Here is a 14946-nt window from a genome sequence, read left to right on the forward strand (position 1 = left end):
TCAGCAGCCAAGAACATTAAAGTGCATTAAAGCTCAAGCCCTGTGCAAGGGTACCTGTGCTCTGGGCATGCCTGTGCTGGGCCATGGACCTCACTCATCCTGACCCTGACTTGCTGCACAACCACAGAAGGCAGATACAGGTTGTAACCTCCTGATTCATGACCATCACAAATGGAAACAAGAAAACAATCACTGTTATCAGTGCTTCATCGGTGGTATCTAAAAGATGACAAAAATACAAGTCTGCTTGAAAGAAAGTTTATTCCATGTATCATGGAAAATCATGCATATCATCAAATAAGGCTTTACAAGAGAAAGCGTACAAAGGAAAGACACATTATATAAATTCATAATATATAAACTTCTCTCATCATATTACACATAATACTCTTTATAGTTACACATTTAGGAACTAATTACTACCACTGCAGACATTTGCCTTGCAAGAAAAGATAACCATTAACTAAGTTGGCTGATATGACAAATGTAAAAACATCTCATTTTTAAGCTTGTAATTACCTAGAATTTTTCTGCTAGTTACAGTTAATGTTTCGTCATAGCTTTTTTCTAACTGATGCATTTCACATTCTGTTATGCAGTTGTTTCATGATAAAGAACAAGTTAAAGAGTGTTTTACTTGAAAAACCTGAGAAACTTACCAGACTTATTCAGATATGGTACCTGAGAGAATGAAGTTCTACAAAACAGAGCTGAAGTTTATAAACCTGAATTCTTCATAAACTCCAAATCCTTGTTAATGTAAACAAGAGTTTGGAAGCTATGCTGGAGAGGAGAATTACATTTGATTGTCTAATCTTAGTTCCTTCTTGGACAACACACAAAACCACTGAACAAAACTTTCACCAGGTCTGGAGCAAAGCAGAGAGAAGAGAGTGTTGGTGTATTGCATGCAACTGCTATTATCACATTGTATCACCTTTAACAGGTTTCTCACATACATTCATCTGCTGTTTACGTTCTAGCTGCACAAAACTATTAAACAAGACAGAAAGAAACTACCTTGTTTACTAACAAACATAGTTTACTAACAAACTACCTCTTGACTTCAAGTGAAAATTCTACCCAGCTATGGGAAAAGTCAGACACCTTAGAGAAAAAATTAAGTTTACATTCTTTTAAATACAAAGTGTCTGCATCTCATATCTGGAGTCTCCAGTTACTCCAAGACAAATTCTTGGAGGATGTATAAAACTGAACTGAAAAGAACTGGAAGTGGAATCAGCACTGAACTATGCCCTCCAAACTTACTTATTTTTATGTGATATTTGTGATACAAACGCCTCACAAGGTATAAGGACTTCAAATAATGCTCAATGTAGAAGAGAAAGCTTCACAAATGGGACATAATGCACTTCTTAGGCAAAAAAATCTGTTTGCTATCTTACTTACTACTTACTACTTTGGTCAGTTTTTGAAATGACAAAGGAGTCCCTGTCAAGAACTTGGCTGCATACACTTATCTATGACAAATCCAAGAGTCTCATTTGTCAAATCATTTGAAAAGGACAGGATTTTACTACACAATGTATCTAAGAGTTGATTTCTATCATAGTCCACAACATTTTACAAAGATAAGTCTCATATTTTAAAATATATGAAAGCTTTTTCTTGTACCAAAGGTGATTACTTCAAAGTTTATAAGCATAGTCAAGTCCTCTTTCCTGGAAGGAAAATACATTTTTCTGTAGGTTGTCTTAAAGTGTGATCCAAGATGATTATTATGTTATTGAATGTAAATTTATATATTAATGTTTCAATAGTGCAGAAGATACACAGAATAAATCATTGTGAAAGAAAACTGTTCTAGCTTTCTGTCATTATATCAGCTTAATTACACAATGCTGGCAAATAATTCTATTTATAAATAACAACACTGCACCTTTGACAAGATACTCAATCAAAAAAATAGGTTTGCTGAAATGCAGAAAATTTTCCTGTATAAACTGGATTATAATTATAGATCAATTCTTTTGCTTCCTCTTCTTCACTGGAGAAATGGTGCATGCTCTTCCTTGCTGTAAAACATTGTAAAAGTACAGATCATTTTAATATTATTCTCAACAATATTTATCTTGGCAAAGTAAGTTATTTTGTGTAGCACAGCAACAAATGGGATTACAGTAGCTTGTACATGAAGAACTGTGAAGATACAGCTTCAGAAAGCTGGTTACAGCATATTTTATAACTGGAGAGGGGGAATTTAAAGCCAAGACTGTAAAAAATAGTTATCCATGAGATACTGGCAGTATCTACCAGAAAAACCTTTAACTATAAAAGAAATGCATCAGACTATCAGCCTACTGAAAGCTGCATGGACTGTGCTGATGAGAACAATAAAATTGAATTCTCACCTGGTTTATCAAGCTGGCAACTCTACAGAAGTTAAAATTAATGACGGATGGATATAAAAATGGTATTTCAGTAGAATGGCTTAGTTCCTAAGTGATCACACATGAGTATATTTTTACCGGCTGAAAACAGTTTACATTTTTCATCTTGTGGTTTATTTTCAAAGTTAGGGACGATATTCTGCCTTACATTAGCTAAAAATGTCAATTACTCATTGCAAAGTTATGATACGAAGTACTCAGTAGGAGCAGCTAATGCTTCAGTAGCTCCCCAAAAGCTAGGGGGGAGGCACTGGGGAGCCCACGAAGAGTAATTCAGGATTTAGTAGAAGAGATGGGGGTGGACACCGCTGCCTGAAGAAAGTTTGCTCTACTGGAATTGTAGGTGAGTAGATCCAAAAGCTAATGACACATCTGTGTGGCGCTCTTCACAAGCTCCTTGGATGTGCACACCTACCTGTGTAACAGAACTCACAGGCAGTGTGCCTCAACTGGATTTACAGGCAGAGCTGGCATTTGTTGTGCTCCACTTAACTTGGATAATGGCCTGAGCAAGCTTACTTCTATTGGGAGTACAGTCTGCAGACAGACACTTGAGAAAGTAGCAAACGAAGCCAGAGAACACACTGCATTCTAGTATTAGACTACAAAATTAAAACCAGACTTATACTGTATTTTCTCCTGTTTCCCTCCTTGTTTTTATCATAGTCTGCCATCTCATAAAATGGCCTGGGTTGGAAGGAACCTTAAAGATCATCTTGTTCCAATCCCCCTGCCATGGGCAGGGACACATTCCACTAGACCAGGCTGCTCAGAGGCCCAATTCTGTCTGGCCCTAAGCTCCCTATGAAAATGGTTTTGCTACATTTTCACAAAGAGGAATAGGACTATTTATTTTAAAAAGCACCTTGAATTTGTATGAAATGCAAATTTTATTTCTACACTCTCACTGACCAGGTCAGCACAAATTGCATTTTTTTACATCACTATCTAGTTTCTTCATTAAATCGACTCTTTTGATTTGAGACTAAGTCTAGAGACCAAACTCAACCAGCTTAATTATTATGTTCTTCATAGTCCTCATCAAGGAGGTAAGACAATTTCATAAAATAGTCCAGCAGAATGATTTAGTAGGGATATATTAAGGAATAAAGTTTGATTCCTTCAAACACTCCTCTATTTATATCCTGCTTATTTATAACAAACAGATGGGAAGTGTCATAAACTATCAAAATATTGTGCATTAGTTACGTCCAGATTCTTAGAGTATAAACCAAAAAATAAATTAGCAGCTCTGTAAAATTCAAAAACTCCTTGTGATGTCTATAGAACACAACTGTAGAGCACATACTGCACCCCTCTGACACATCCATACTGCCCAAGCCCTATTTATAGTCCTGCTGTATGCATTTTGTAAGAAAAACTGAGAACACATTGAATGACTGCAAGGTAGTTTGGAACTGAAGAAGCCCATGGAATTATGAATGGAGTACTTTTTTTGTTTTATTGTCTTTGTGCAAGAGAGGCCAAAATGTTACAGGGATATTTTGAAATGGTAGAAAGTCATAGAACAATGCTTTAGAGCCAGCCTGGTGAAGGGAGTTTGTGGAATGTTTGGCCTTTTGATGTTACTTTCACTAAGCCATTCTATTTCTAGTATCCTTTGGTGTTTTATAAGCCTATAAAGCTTGCAGAATAATCTTCTTAGAAAGCACTACGAGGTACTGAACTTTGACAGCTGAAAAAGAAGTCAGTGTCTTCAAAGTTTTTGAGTAATGCTTCACTCTCACCCCCCACATTTATAGATAATAAACTTTTTACCTTCATTAACAAAGAAATCAGCCATATAATATGCTGCTCTTACAGCAGATGGAGAATGTGGAATGCCTGGAGAATCCTTCCACTCAAAAGGGTTTTTCTCTGGATGCCATTGCATGCCATAAATTGGATATTTGTATGCTACAACAAAACACAAAGTGTGTAAAGGTGCGTGCCTTAAGAATAATGTAATTAATCTTACTGCAAAGTAAACTTAGAGGATAAGCTACAAATACACTTCACTTATTAACAGTTTCACAAAAGCTTAAACAGCAAGATGAAACACTGTTAAAGTCATAGTAGAACTAAGGAAAAATATACTGTAAAAGAAGGGTCTCATTCCACATAAGAAAATATTTGTACATGATTTTTTTGATTATTCATTTCATAATTAACGTATATACACCCTAAAAAATAATGTTTGAAGTATATCACTCTCAAAGCTTCCCATCTTCTTGCCAGCATCACACAGCATTCCCAGCCATACAGAATGCCAGTTCCATAGGAAAGATCCAAGTCCTCATATCTCCTTGAAGGCCCAGTCAATCCAGGGCAGCTCCCAGGCCTGATACATTTTGGGGGAGTCAATCCTTAGCTCTCTTCCAGGGAATAGCGGTGCAGCAGCTGATGGCTGCTCTGTGATAAACTGCTTGCAGGCACGGTGATGCCTGTCATTAGCCTAATCAGGTTTGCTGATCAAAGAGCTATTCTTCTCTTTTGGAGGCCAGCCAGGATGCCACACAGAAAAATCCCATTGGTGACAGCTGGGTCCTACGACAGGGCTGCTAGTGGCGCACTCATGAAGATAAAACACTCCCTGAAGAGCTAACTTGTTTCCTGAGCTGAGCAAGCCCAGTGCAAAACAGACAAAACAAGTCATGCAAAAGGCTTTTGGAGGATGACAATTACCAGCATTGTTGCTAAGGTAATGAGGGATATTTGCTGCTCCCTCAGCAGCCTGCAGTGCTTTTCCCATACAGCAAACAAGGAGCACCAGGGAAACGCCAGCCTAAGCAGGCAGCTGGCAGGCACAGCTTGACAGAGGCACTGTGCAGGGATTCAACTACTGCAGCACAAGAGCTGTGCAGCTCACAGCACAGCACTCAAATATGCCAGTGCTAACGTGTAACAGCATATCTGGAAGGGGAATGGTGGGTGGGAGGAGTAGTAAGGCTCTTAGTACTCAAAAGATAAAATATCCCTGCAAACAGAAATGCTCCTCACAGCCAGAGCGCTGACAGGGCTGACGCTCACCCTGCTATTTGAACAACTTGCAATACCAATTCACATCCATGCCAACACAGCCCTAAAGAACAAGGTTGCTACAGTCATAGTTTCCAAAGGAAATGAATTTCCTTACCTTCCATGGTAGATATAAATTCCACTTCATCATCAGTGTTAGTGGTCAGAACTTTATAGAAATTACGAAGCTTTTCATTATTGGTGAAATTCTGTGACAGGGAGAGGGGGAAGAGGGAAAAAGTGTTATTTGCTTATTTATTTCTAGTGTTAACAAAAAAAACAGTTTGCATGCAGGAAATAAAAAGATCAAATACCTCCATGGAGAGGCTCCATACATGAAAGTTTGATGTCAATGGCTCAGTAGCAAGTGCGTATAACACATCATCAGGGAAATTCCTGAACATTCTACTGTCTTTTGCAGCTATTACAAAGACAAAAAAAGTATTTTCCATTACCAAAGCTGGCCTCAGATGGACTTACACTGACATAACACAATTAATAAAATACTGTATTAAACTTTTTTGGCAGTAAATCTTTCTTATTGTAGAATATCCTGCAACAAATATCAGTGAAATAACTACAACAGATTTCCAATGTGCTGTTATCACTGTCTACCGGTCTTGACCCAGAGAGGATCCAAAGTTCTCACTAAGAGAGAGAAAAAAATAAGCACCATTTTTGACACTCATTTCAACAGCCTTTCCACTCACAATGAGCACAAGTGACAGAATTTTTGAATGCTATATTTTTTTTAATTACTCACAAAGGATAAAGTATCAACAGAGGCCACACTTTAGCAGTGCTGCCAAGTGCCACAGCTCAATCTCAAGGGATCTCTGTGATTTCAATACTGTTCAAATGGCACAGTAATGCTACTATTCATCATGAGGAAAGATGTGATCTCAAAAATTTTAAATCACCTGCTCCCCAAGCTTAATAGGTTTTGAATCTGTGAATTTTGTGAACTTGGTAACAAAAAGTAGATATTATTTTGTAGGTCTGAACTTTCAAATGACTCAAAGAGCCACAACTTTAGTTTTTGCTGACTGCTGTTGGTTTCAAATGGCTTGCGCTCATTCCTCTGCTTAAGAAGTGACAGCTGCACTGACTTTACAAAAACAGTCAATGCAACTTAATAACACAGAATTTAACAGAAGGTAATCAGCAGGAACCTCACAAACATTCACCCATAACATTCATCATGAACAAAACACAACACCTCTTACCAAAACTCAGACATGAGATGTAATGAATTTTTCACCTGAGGTAAAGTTCAGAGGAAGTGAAAAACCATTTGTCTTGGTGTGAACAAGTAAAATTTCACCACTTGTGAGATATGTAAGCTCTTCGTGTCCAAGACATGTTCCCCAGATTGGGAAATAATCACCTTTATCGTTAGCCTACAAAAAAAAAAGCAACAACATAAGGAAACAGTAATGAAAATCTACAGAAAAGAGACTGACAAGAACCTCCTACTGTTTTTACTTGCTTTTGTGTAGGTGAGAATATATGAAGGCTAAAGGATATATACGAGTTTTGAAGCAGCAGACTAAGCCTAATGTGGATACTGATCTGACTGTTCTGTTCTACAAGTCATTTTGAGAGCAACCTAAACAGAAACCACAAAATGGCAACATTTCTCTAAAAAAAAACCAATTATTAGAAGGGACACAGAAGAGTCTGTCGCCATTTTGAGGGAAAGTGTGCTCATTACAATTCAAACTTTTCTACAAAGCACACTATGATCACACAGCAAGGGACCTTTGCAATGTCTGTACCTACCAACTATTAAAAAACCATGAATCCTACTACTAGCATAGCTCTGGTCTTATATGACATACCTATAGGATTGTTTAGCTAGCAGGTTTAGACCCGTGTTCCAAAAAGACAAAAGGTACATTTAAACAACATTAAAAAGTGGCAATCAATTTCAAAAGAATAAAAATTGGCACGTCAGTGTGAAAACAATATGAAAAAAGGCAAAAAGGAGAAAAAGAAAGCAAAAAACCAAGAACACAACTAGTTTCTTGTGACCTAATTAAGCATAGTGCATACTTACAGTGGACATCTGCATTTTTAAATGGTTTACATCTGATAGTAAGCATATGTTGGAGACTGGGATGTTCCAGAACTCCTGTTTTTGTGAAATCTGACTACTTCTTCTTAACTTGTTTCTAAACATTTTTAAGTTATGCATACCACAACACACTCGCCACCCCTGAAGAGCTGCTGCTCAAAGCCATTTTTGAGAAAGCCAAAATGACAGGCCCAGAATAATAATGCTCCCCTACTGCATTACTGACAGTATGGTAATAAAAGCTCACAGAGCTACTTCTTCTCACAGCAAAGCAAGGAAGATGTACAGAAAGAAGGCTGATAGGGCTGCATAGTCTTCATGACCACCCTTAATGTATAATGAGACACAGAACTTACATGAAAGACAGACAGTGGAGTCACAAGTGAGGACTAAAACTACTGAAGGTAAAAAATAAACTACAGTTTAAAACCCATTGCAACTGAAACAAAGATTTTGTGCTCCCCCCCCCCTTATTTTTTTTAAATGAAGTAGGGCCTGGAAGCTAAGCATGTATTAAACAACACTCAAGACATCACATTTTAAAAACTAATTTAAGAGCCAAAAAACAGTATTTAATTTAGATTTTTGCCTAAGTAGTAAAATTCTATGGACTTGAATGGGGATTAGCATTTCACATCCTCTATTAATATTAAAGCAGAGCCAGATCAAAGTAACTTTTCATTGTGAACATTTGCAGATGAAAAAGACCCCTCATGTTTTAGAAAAAGATAAAATTCAGTCATTCTGTAATTGCAAAGATACTCTTGACTATTGTAGCTTATCATAAATAAGTGAAACCAGAAATATTTTATAGTAATTAAGATTTGAAAGATGAATATCAAACCACAAAATTGTCACAAACAGCAAGGAAAAACCATCCTTTGTTATAAAGGGTTACCTAGGATGAACTGAATAATATTTTCTGCCTCTCAGTCACTAATAGTACATATATCAGCTAATAAACCTGTCTCTCTGATCATAAAGTGACACAGGCAATTCAGTTCATCATTGTGAAATGTCAACATAATTTCCTAACTGTCCAACAAACCACAAGAAACCCTTGCCCCAGTGCTGCATACCAAGGCACAGGCTGCAGTTTACACAGTGAACAGTTCCAGAAAGGCAAATGAAATCATCTCACATAAAACTGAGACAGTCTTTGCAAGACTCACCACAAATAAAGACAGACAAAAGAACGAAAACCTTAGTGCCACAGGGACTGAAGGGTAAAGGGAGCTCAATTACAGCAGCTGACTGGTCCTGTGAATGCCACTGCCTGCACTTTCCTTGCCTGCTGGTGGAAAGTCAGCAGCAAAGGCGGAAGAGCAAATCCTCATAGCCAAGTTCACACAGAGTCATAAAGCCTCAGGTACAATGAACAAACAATACCATTCTCACCAGAAGAACTTAGGAGTTTAAGACCATAACACAACATAAAACAGGAGTGGGTGTCACAAGTCTGAATCTTAAGGTATTCAGAAGTTTTATGCAGAAGCAAGAAATAAGCTACCTATTTTCAGGCCTACAGTTAACCCACTGAATAACACTGCAAAACTGTGAATAATATGAACCTGTCATTTTGATCTCTGAACAGTGATAATAACAAGAACCAACTGCTCCTTAGTAATTACCTCCAAGGCCTTGTGGTAAAACATCTTAGCAACCCTTGAATACTCTGAAGTCCTAAGATCCACACCACCTCCTGGAAGAAGTATCCTGAAAAGCAACATCAAAGAATATGATTAGCAACAGTGATCAACCCAAAACTTGGACAATGTACACAGAGAAATGTCTGGTAGCAGTTTTAAGGGTACTATTTAGGTCTAGGTTCCAGAAATCTACAGACAGGGATCTAAGCTCCCATTATGGACAGCAGGGATCTAGTCAGGAGAGTCACTAGAGATTCAAATAGATTTTCCAGAGCAGACACTTGAGTGGTGGGTAGATTGAACAGCCTGTCAGCTCCACTGGCTGCACTGATTAGCATTCCATTAATTATGTGAGTTTGGATGGCTAGTGCACAGGCAGACAGCCAAATTTAGGTGTTTCAGTCTTTTACTTAATCATAGTGTTCTTAGTGTTCTTCCACTGAAGAATGGTTACTGTATTACAAAGTATAGATCAAACCTAATACAACATATGGAAGAAGAAAGTAAACAGAAAACACATAAAACACACAGATTTCAGCTGGTATACAAAAGGGTTGCAAGCCATGACTGTCATTTCCTATCCTGACTCAGCTGGCTGTCACTACCACTTTAAAATTCCAGCCCAAATCTCAATTCATTCTGTCCAGTTTCAGAAAAATAGAATTGTGGCCCTGGCATAGTGACTTTCTTATTGGAGACAACAAAGATCAAAAAGTTCCTATCAAAAAGGAAGAAAAGTACATTTGACCATAACCTTTGGTCACACAGGATCCCACACAGATAAGGAAGACAATCTCAGGGACAATTTCATAAAAAAAGTGCACAAGCTTTTTCCACCATAAAATATAATCAGGAATGGCAATTCCCTGTGTGGCTCCCCAAACCCAAAAAAACACCAGAGAAGAAAAACTTTCAGCACAGGCTAGCAGAGAATTCACATGGACACATGATGACGTGGAAAATAATCAAATGCCATCAGAAACAGTAACATGAAATAAAGGAAGCCTCTCCTGGCTGTAACTGGAACAGTGCCTGTAGAACCAACAAAACTGGATGTGTGAGCATTCCTTAATCCACTGCTGCAGGACCTCAATTGGATTTACTCAGGTCATATCCATTAATTGTTGATTTTTTACTGAAACAGATGTAGGATTTTCTCTACATGTCTGTGCTCTGAAAATGGCAATCTGAATCAGTGAGATACTAACAAGCAGTTAGAAACAAATAACATCTCAAATGATCCCAAGCATTTGCAGAGCAAATATGCATTTAAATCCTTGTGACTGGGTTGTTTGTTTTTTTTTTGCAAGTGAATAATGGACAGGTTCATGTAAAAGCCATCAAGGATTTGGTGGAAAAGTAGTAGTCACAAAAATACAAAAAACTTTACTTCCCAGTGTCAACACTGAAAATTAACACAGCTGAAGGTATTTCTAAAACAGGCCAGATTATAGGCTTCTTCAGAGATCTATTTAGACAAATAAGGTGATCTTTATCTGGAAGTGGTAGGAAATTCCCTCCACCTGTTCAAACCAAAACCTGGACTATACTAATTAGTAAAACTGATTGTCATTTTTGCTAATGCAAAAAGGAAATAACCCATTAAGTAGCAATGATAATGGCTCAACATTGTCATAAGCAGATTGAAATGCAACTACGTGTATTCCAGTATCACTGCCTCGTTAGAGCTGATTTCCACTGGGCATTTCAATTCCTACCTCAGGAGTACATTAATAAAATTATGTCTTTAATATAGTATGTGTCATGATTTTAAGAAGGTAGCATTTAATAGTAAATAATTTCCAACTTCAAACAACAATGTGAAAGATCAATGTATCTCCTCCTTATTCTGAATTTCCACAGAATATAAGTAATTTCCTCCAGAGCTCCTTTTTGTTATTTACACACAGTTTCAACATGGAAGCCAACAGGTGACAGTGGAGGGCCACAGAAGGAAATATAGACCATCCTCACTCACCTACATGACACAAACTCAATTGACTTCTGACTGAAGGATAAAGAAAGTGGATCTGCTTTCCAAACACTTTCTTCTGCATTGATATAGGTGGTGAGGTAGAAACAATGAGAGACCCCATGGGTGGAAAGCCCTTTTGGCAACCAAAGTGAAGCTGGTAGCCATGAGAAAGGGAGGAAATGATTCATTTTGCCCCCAAGAGAACACAGCAGACAAAAGCATCACTGTCTTACACTCGCTTATAGCACAAGACTGCAAAAACCCAAGTCTTAGTGTCCAGGGCATGTTGATGTAGGAGGACAATGCACTTCCCAGACAGCCAAAGGTCTAAATCTGCAAGGTCTATTCATGCTGATTAACATTCTAGTTATATGCATAAGCTTAACAAATGTATTCATGGTTTAAGATGCTCATCTCATGACTACAAGCAGCCCAATCACATGCTTTGGCCTCACACACCATCATGGCTGTGAAGTGTAGCATCAGCTGATGTCGCTCTTCTGAAGTGCACTTTCAGCACAAGGCTAAAAAAACATAAAAGGTTTTGACTTTGTTTAGTCCACAATAAAATTTGTTAGGCAAGATCACATTATCCCACATTTTAAAAGGAAGAACAGAGGGGTGGCCAGTTTCCACAGATCCTGTGAAAACCGGGAAGGTTTTCTAACAAAGACCTAAGACACAGAATCACAACAGGCAAGACAGACCTTTCAAGCAGCAGAAAAGAGGGCACACATGGAGAAAAGAGTAGAAGATACTGGAAATCAGAAACTTTTATAATACAGGAGATATGAAAAGGACTGAAAGAGGAAAGAAAGGGTAGAAACAGGGGTGAAATACTAAGCAAGTGCTATTAACCATCAAAATGAAGGTGACAGGTAAAATGAGGAAGACAGAAACATTACCAAAGAGGAAGTTGAGTATCTCACTTGCAAAATTGCTCATACTATAATACCACTTCTCCCTGTCTGCAGACAAGCATGAGGGAATGCCAAGATGAGCCTTGGCACTGTTGCAGATATCTGACGTGTTCCTCAAGGAAGGAAAGGCAGCACACCAGTACTGGATGAAATAATGCATTCTGTGTCTTAGAATATGTTTTCATGTCTGCAGCGCCCAGCACAACCTCTCAAGAGAGTAAGAAGACAATGTTCTTGAGAACACAGCAGAGCTCAAAAACAGAACCATCATGCCTTTCAACAGAAAACCAGTGCTCAAGACTTACCCATTAATAGAGTGGAAGAGTTTATCATATTCTTCATCTGTAAGATTTAATCTGAAACAACAAAAAATAATTATAGAATGCATACTACATATTTGACCACGAAAATATAATCTCTGTAGAACAGAAATGTCTGACAGAAAATACACAGAAGGCATGCTTTAAACAGAGTAAAATGGACACAAATCAAATGAAACATTTCACTTAAAACAGATCAATCCACAAAATTGAAAATATGGCCCAGTCAGGTAGAATTCCTGATGAGGTACTCTGAGACCCTTCTGCAAGACACCTGAAAAATGTACTATTTACACGAACGGCACGGTTATTATTTCCTGCAGACCGGCAACTCCGGTTTCCAAGTGATTCCCAAGAAGGGCAGAGCTGCAAACAGTGGGTCACGCCCATGCACCCCCAGCCTCCCTGCCAGCGTGGCAGCACGAAAAGCAGAAAAGGCCTTGGCTCTGTGGTAAGCCCTGCTCAGCGATAACAAAAACACCTCTATATTATCAACTGTGTTCAGCACAAATCCAAAACACACCCCCACACCAGCTACTGTGAAGAAAATTAACTCTACCCCAGCCAAAACCAGCACAGATGGCCACACTTCTGCAGAGGTGTGATAAGTTGGGTGTAAGTGAAAGTATTCAGCTTTGCTGCAAGTAACTTAATCGCCAGAATTAGAAGCATCCACTCAGTGGTGAAACTTCTGGTCAGCAAACATTCTGAAAGCTCCAGCAGCTACATGAGGAATGCTGGCTTCTAATTCAGGCACTTCAGTGGTGCTCTTATTGGACTGTGTAGATACATGCTATTTTGTTTTTCTGCAGCTGTATTAGTACTGTTTTTAAGTATGGAAATTTATAATTTTACCATCTGGTTTCAATGCATTTAATGTTTTAGCTCAGCATTGGTATGAAGTACAGTACAAGCTGTTACTTACTCTGCTAATTTTCCACCAAACAACCAAAATACAAAAAGATAGTGACCCATAGTTTGAATAGAACTGGACTTTGTTTTCTGAAAGGAGTACTGATAGCCTTCCTTCATTCCCTGAATTCCAGGGCTATAAAATATGAAAAAAAAAAAGATATCAAGATCTATGTATCTAGGTATTTATGTGTGTTTGTGGAGCACTGCATTGTACACTGAATATAGGTAACTTCAAAAACCATGCATGGAAACTACAGAAGGCAATTCTACTAAAAAAAAATTTAGAACTTTTCAAAGAGAGAGTAGCAACCTAAGCAGAAGTACTAAAAAGTATATGTTCCACTCTGCTTTTATTCTGATTTCTGGAACTCTGAGAATTGTGGCATCTTCAAATCGTCTTTGAGGAGCAATAAACACTCAGAAAAGCAGCAGAAGTACTTTCTGTGCCTCTAAAACCATACATACAATTCATCATAATAATAATGCAATTATTATCCACTCATAAGGATTTAAAAAATGTACCTTATAGGCACAGCTCGAGCACCAGCAGATTCCACAAATTTCACATACGAAGCCGCAATATAAGATCTTCCAAATTGCTGGTACTCATCGAAGTGACATTCCTGTGACAATATCCCTGAAGGGTCCAAGGAAGAAAATTAGCACCATACACATGGCAAATGCTACACAATGAAAGAAAAGTCACAAAATCACTGAATCAATTAGCTTGGAAAAGACCTCTGAGATCATCAAATCCAACCTACAAATGAACACCACCGTGTCAACCAGACCATGAAACAAGTGCCATGCCCAGTTTTTCCTTAAACGCCTCCAAGGACAGTGACTCCACCACCTCCCTGAGCAGTCCATTACAGTATGTAATCACCCCTTCTGTGAGGAAATTCTTCCTAATGTCTAACCTAAACCTCCCCTAGGTAGCTTTAGTCTGTCCTCTTGTCCTATTGCTAGTTGTAGAGAAGAGCCTGTCCCCCACCTGGCTTCAGCCTCCCTTCAAGCAATGGTAAAGACCGATAAGGTCGCACCAGAGCCTTCTCTTCTGCTGCCCAAACCACGCCAGGTTCTCAGCCGCTCCTCCTAAGACCGTGCTCCTATTAATTAATTAAGCTCCCATTTCCTATATGCCAGCTAGCAGCGATACATTCACTGCCCAGAGGAGCTGCAGGCACCGAGACAACGGGGCATCAATTACGGCACCCCGTCACAAGGTACCACACAAACACAATTACCTGACTAAGACTCGGCTTCCCTGCTATGACTGCTCAGCACTGTAACTCAGGCAAGCCTGACTTCTACAGAAACAGCGTAACGCTGCTTACACCAGCTCTAGCCAAGCCTCGGCTCCGTGGGACGCTCCCCTCTCGGCCCAGGCAGGTGCGCGGCCCCTCGGCCCCTTACCGATGATGGGTCTGTCATTGCGCCCCGCCGGGCGGTCGCGCCGCGCCACGGAGGCGGCGGAGCCGCAGCGCAGCAGCGCCAGGAGGAGCGCGGCGGCCGCGGCGCCACCGAGCCCTGCCGGGCGCCCCATGGCCACGGCTGCGGGCACGGCCAACGGCTCCCGGCACGGCACGGCTCGGCTCGGAGCACGGCACAGCACTGCTCGCCTCCGGGCACGGCTGCCGCCTGGGCTGGGCTCGGCTGGG

At 39.4% G+C, this 14946-nt stretch overlaps 1 protein-coding gene across 1 annotated transcript; it reads right to left on the reverse strand.

Moving 5' to 3' along the window:
* Positions 1-242: 242 nt before the first annotated feature.
* GGH (gamma-glutamyl hydrolase) lies at positions 243-14926 on the reverse strand. Its single transcript, XM_030943951.1, has 9 exons — positions 14702-14926; positions 13808-13922; positions 12356-12406; positions 9138-9222; positions 6691-6829; positions 5744-5850; positions 5548-5638; positions 4191-4328; positions 243-2036 (listed from the first exon to the last, which is right to left on the reverse strand). The coding sequence occupies exons 1-9, from the start codon at positions 14829-14831 to the stop codon at positions 1915-1917; spliced, it is 978 nt and encodes a 325-aa protein (XP_030799811.1). The 5' UTR covers positions 14832-14926; the 3' UTR covers positions 243-1914.
* Positions 14927-14946: the final 20 nt, after the last annotated feature.

The sequence above is a fragment of the Camarhynchus parvulus genome, chromosome 2 (genome assembly GCF_901933205.1).
Source record: "Camarhynchus parvulus chromosome 2, STF_HiC, whole genome shotgun sequence".
In the NCBI taxonomy this organism is placed as follows: domain Eukaryota; kingdom Metazoa; phylum Chordata; class Aves; order Passeriformes; family Thraupidae; genus Camarhynchus; species Camarhynchus parvulus.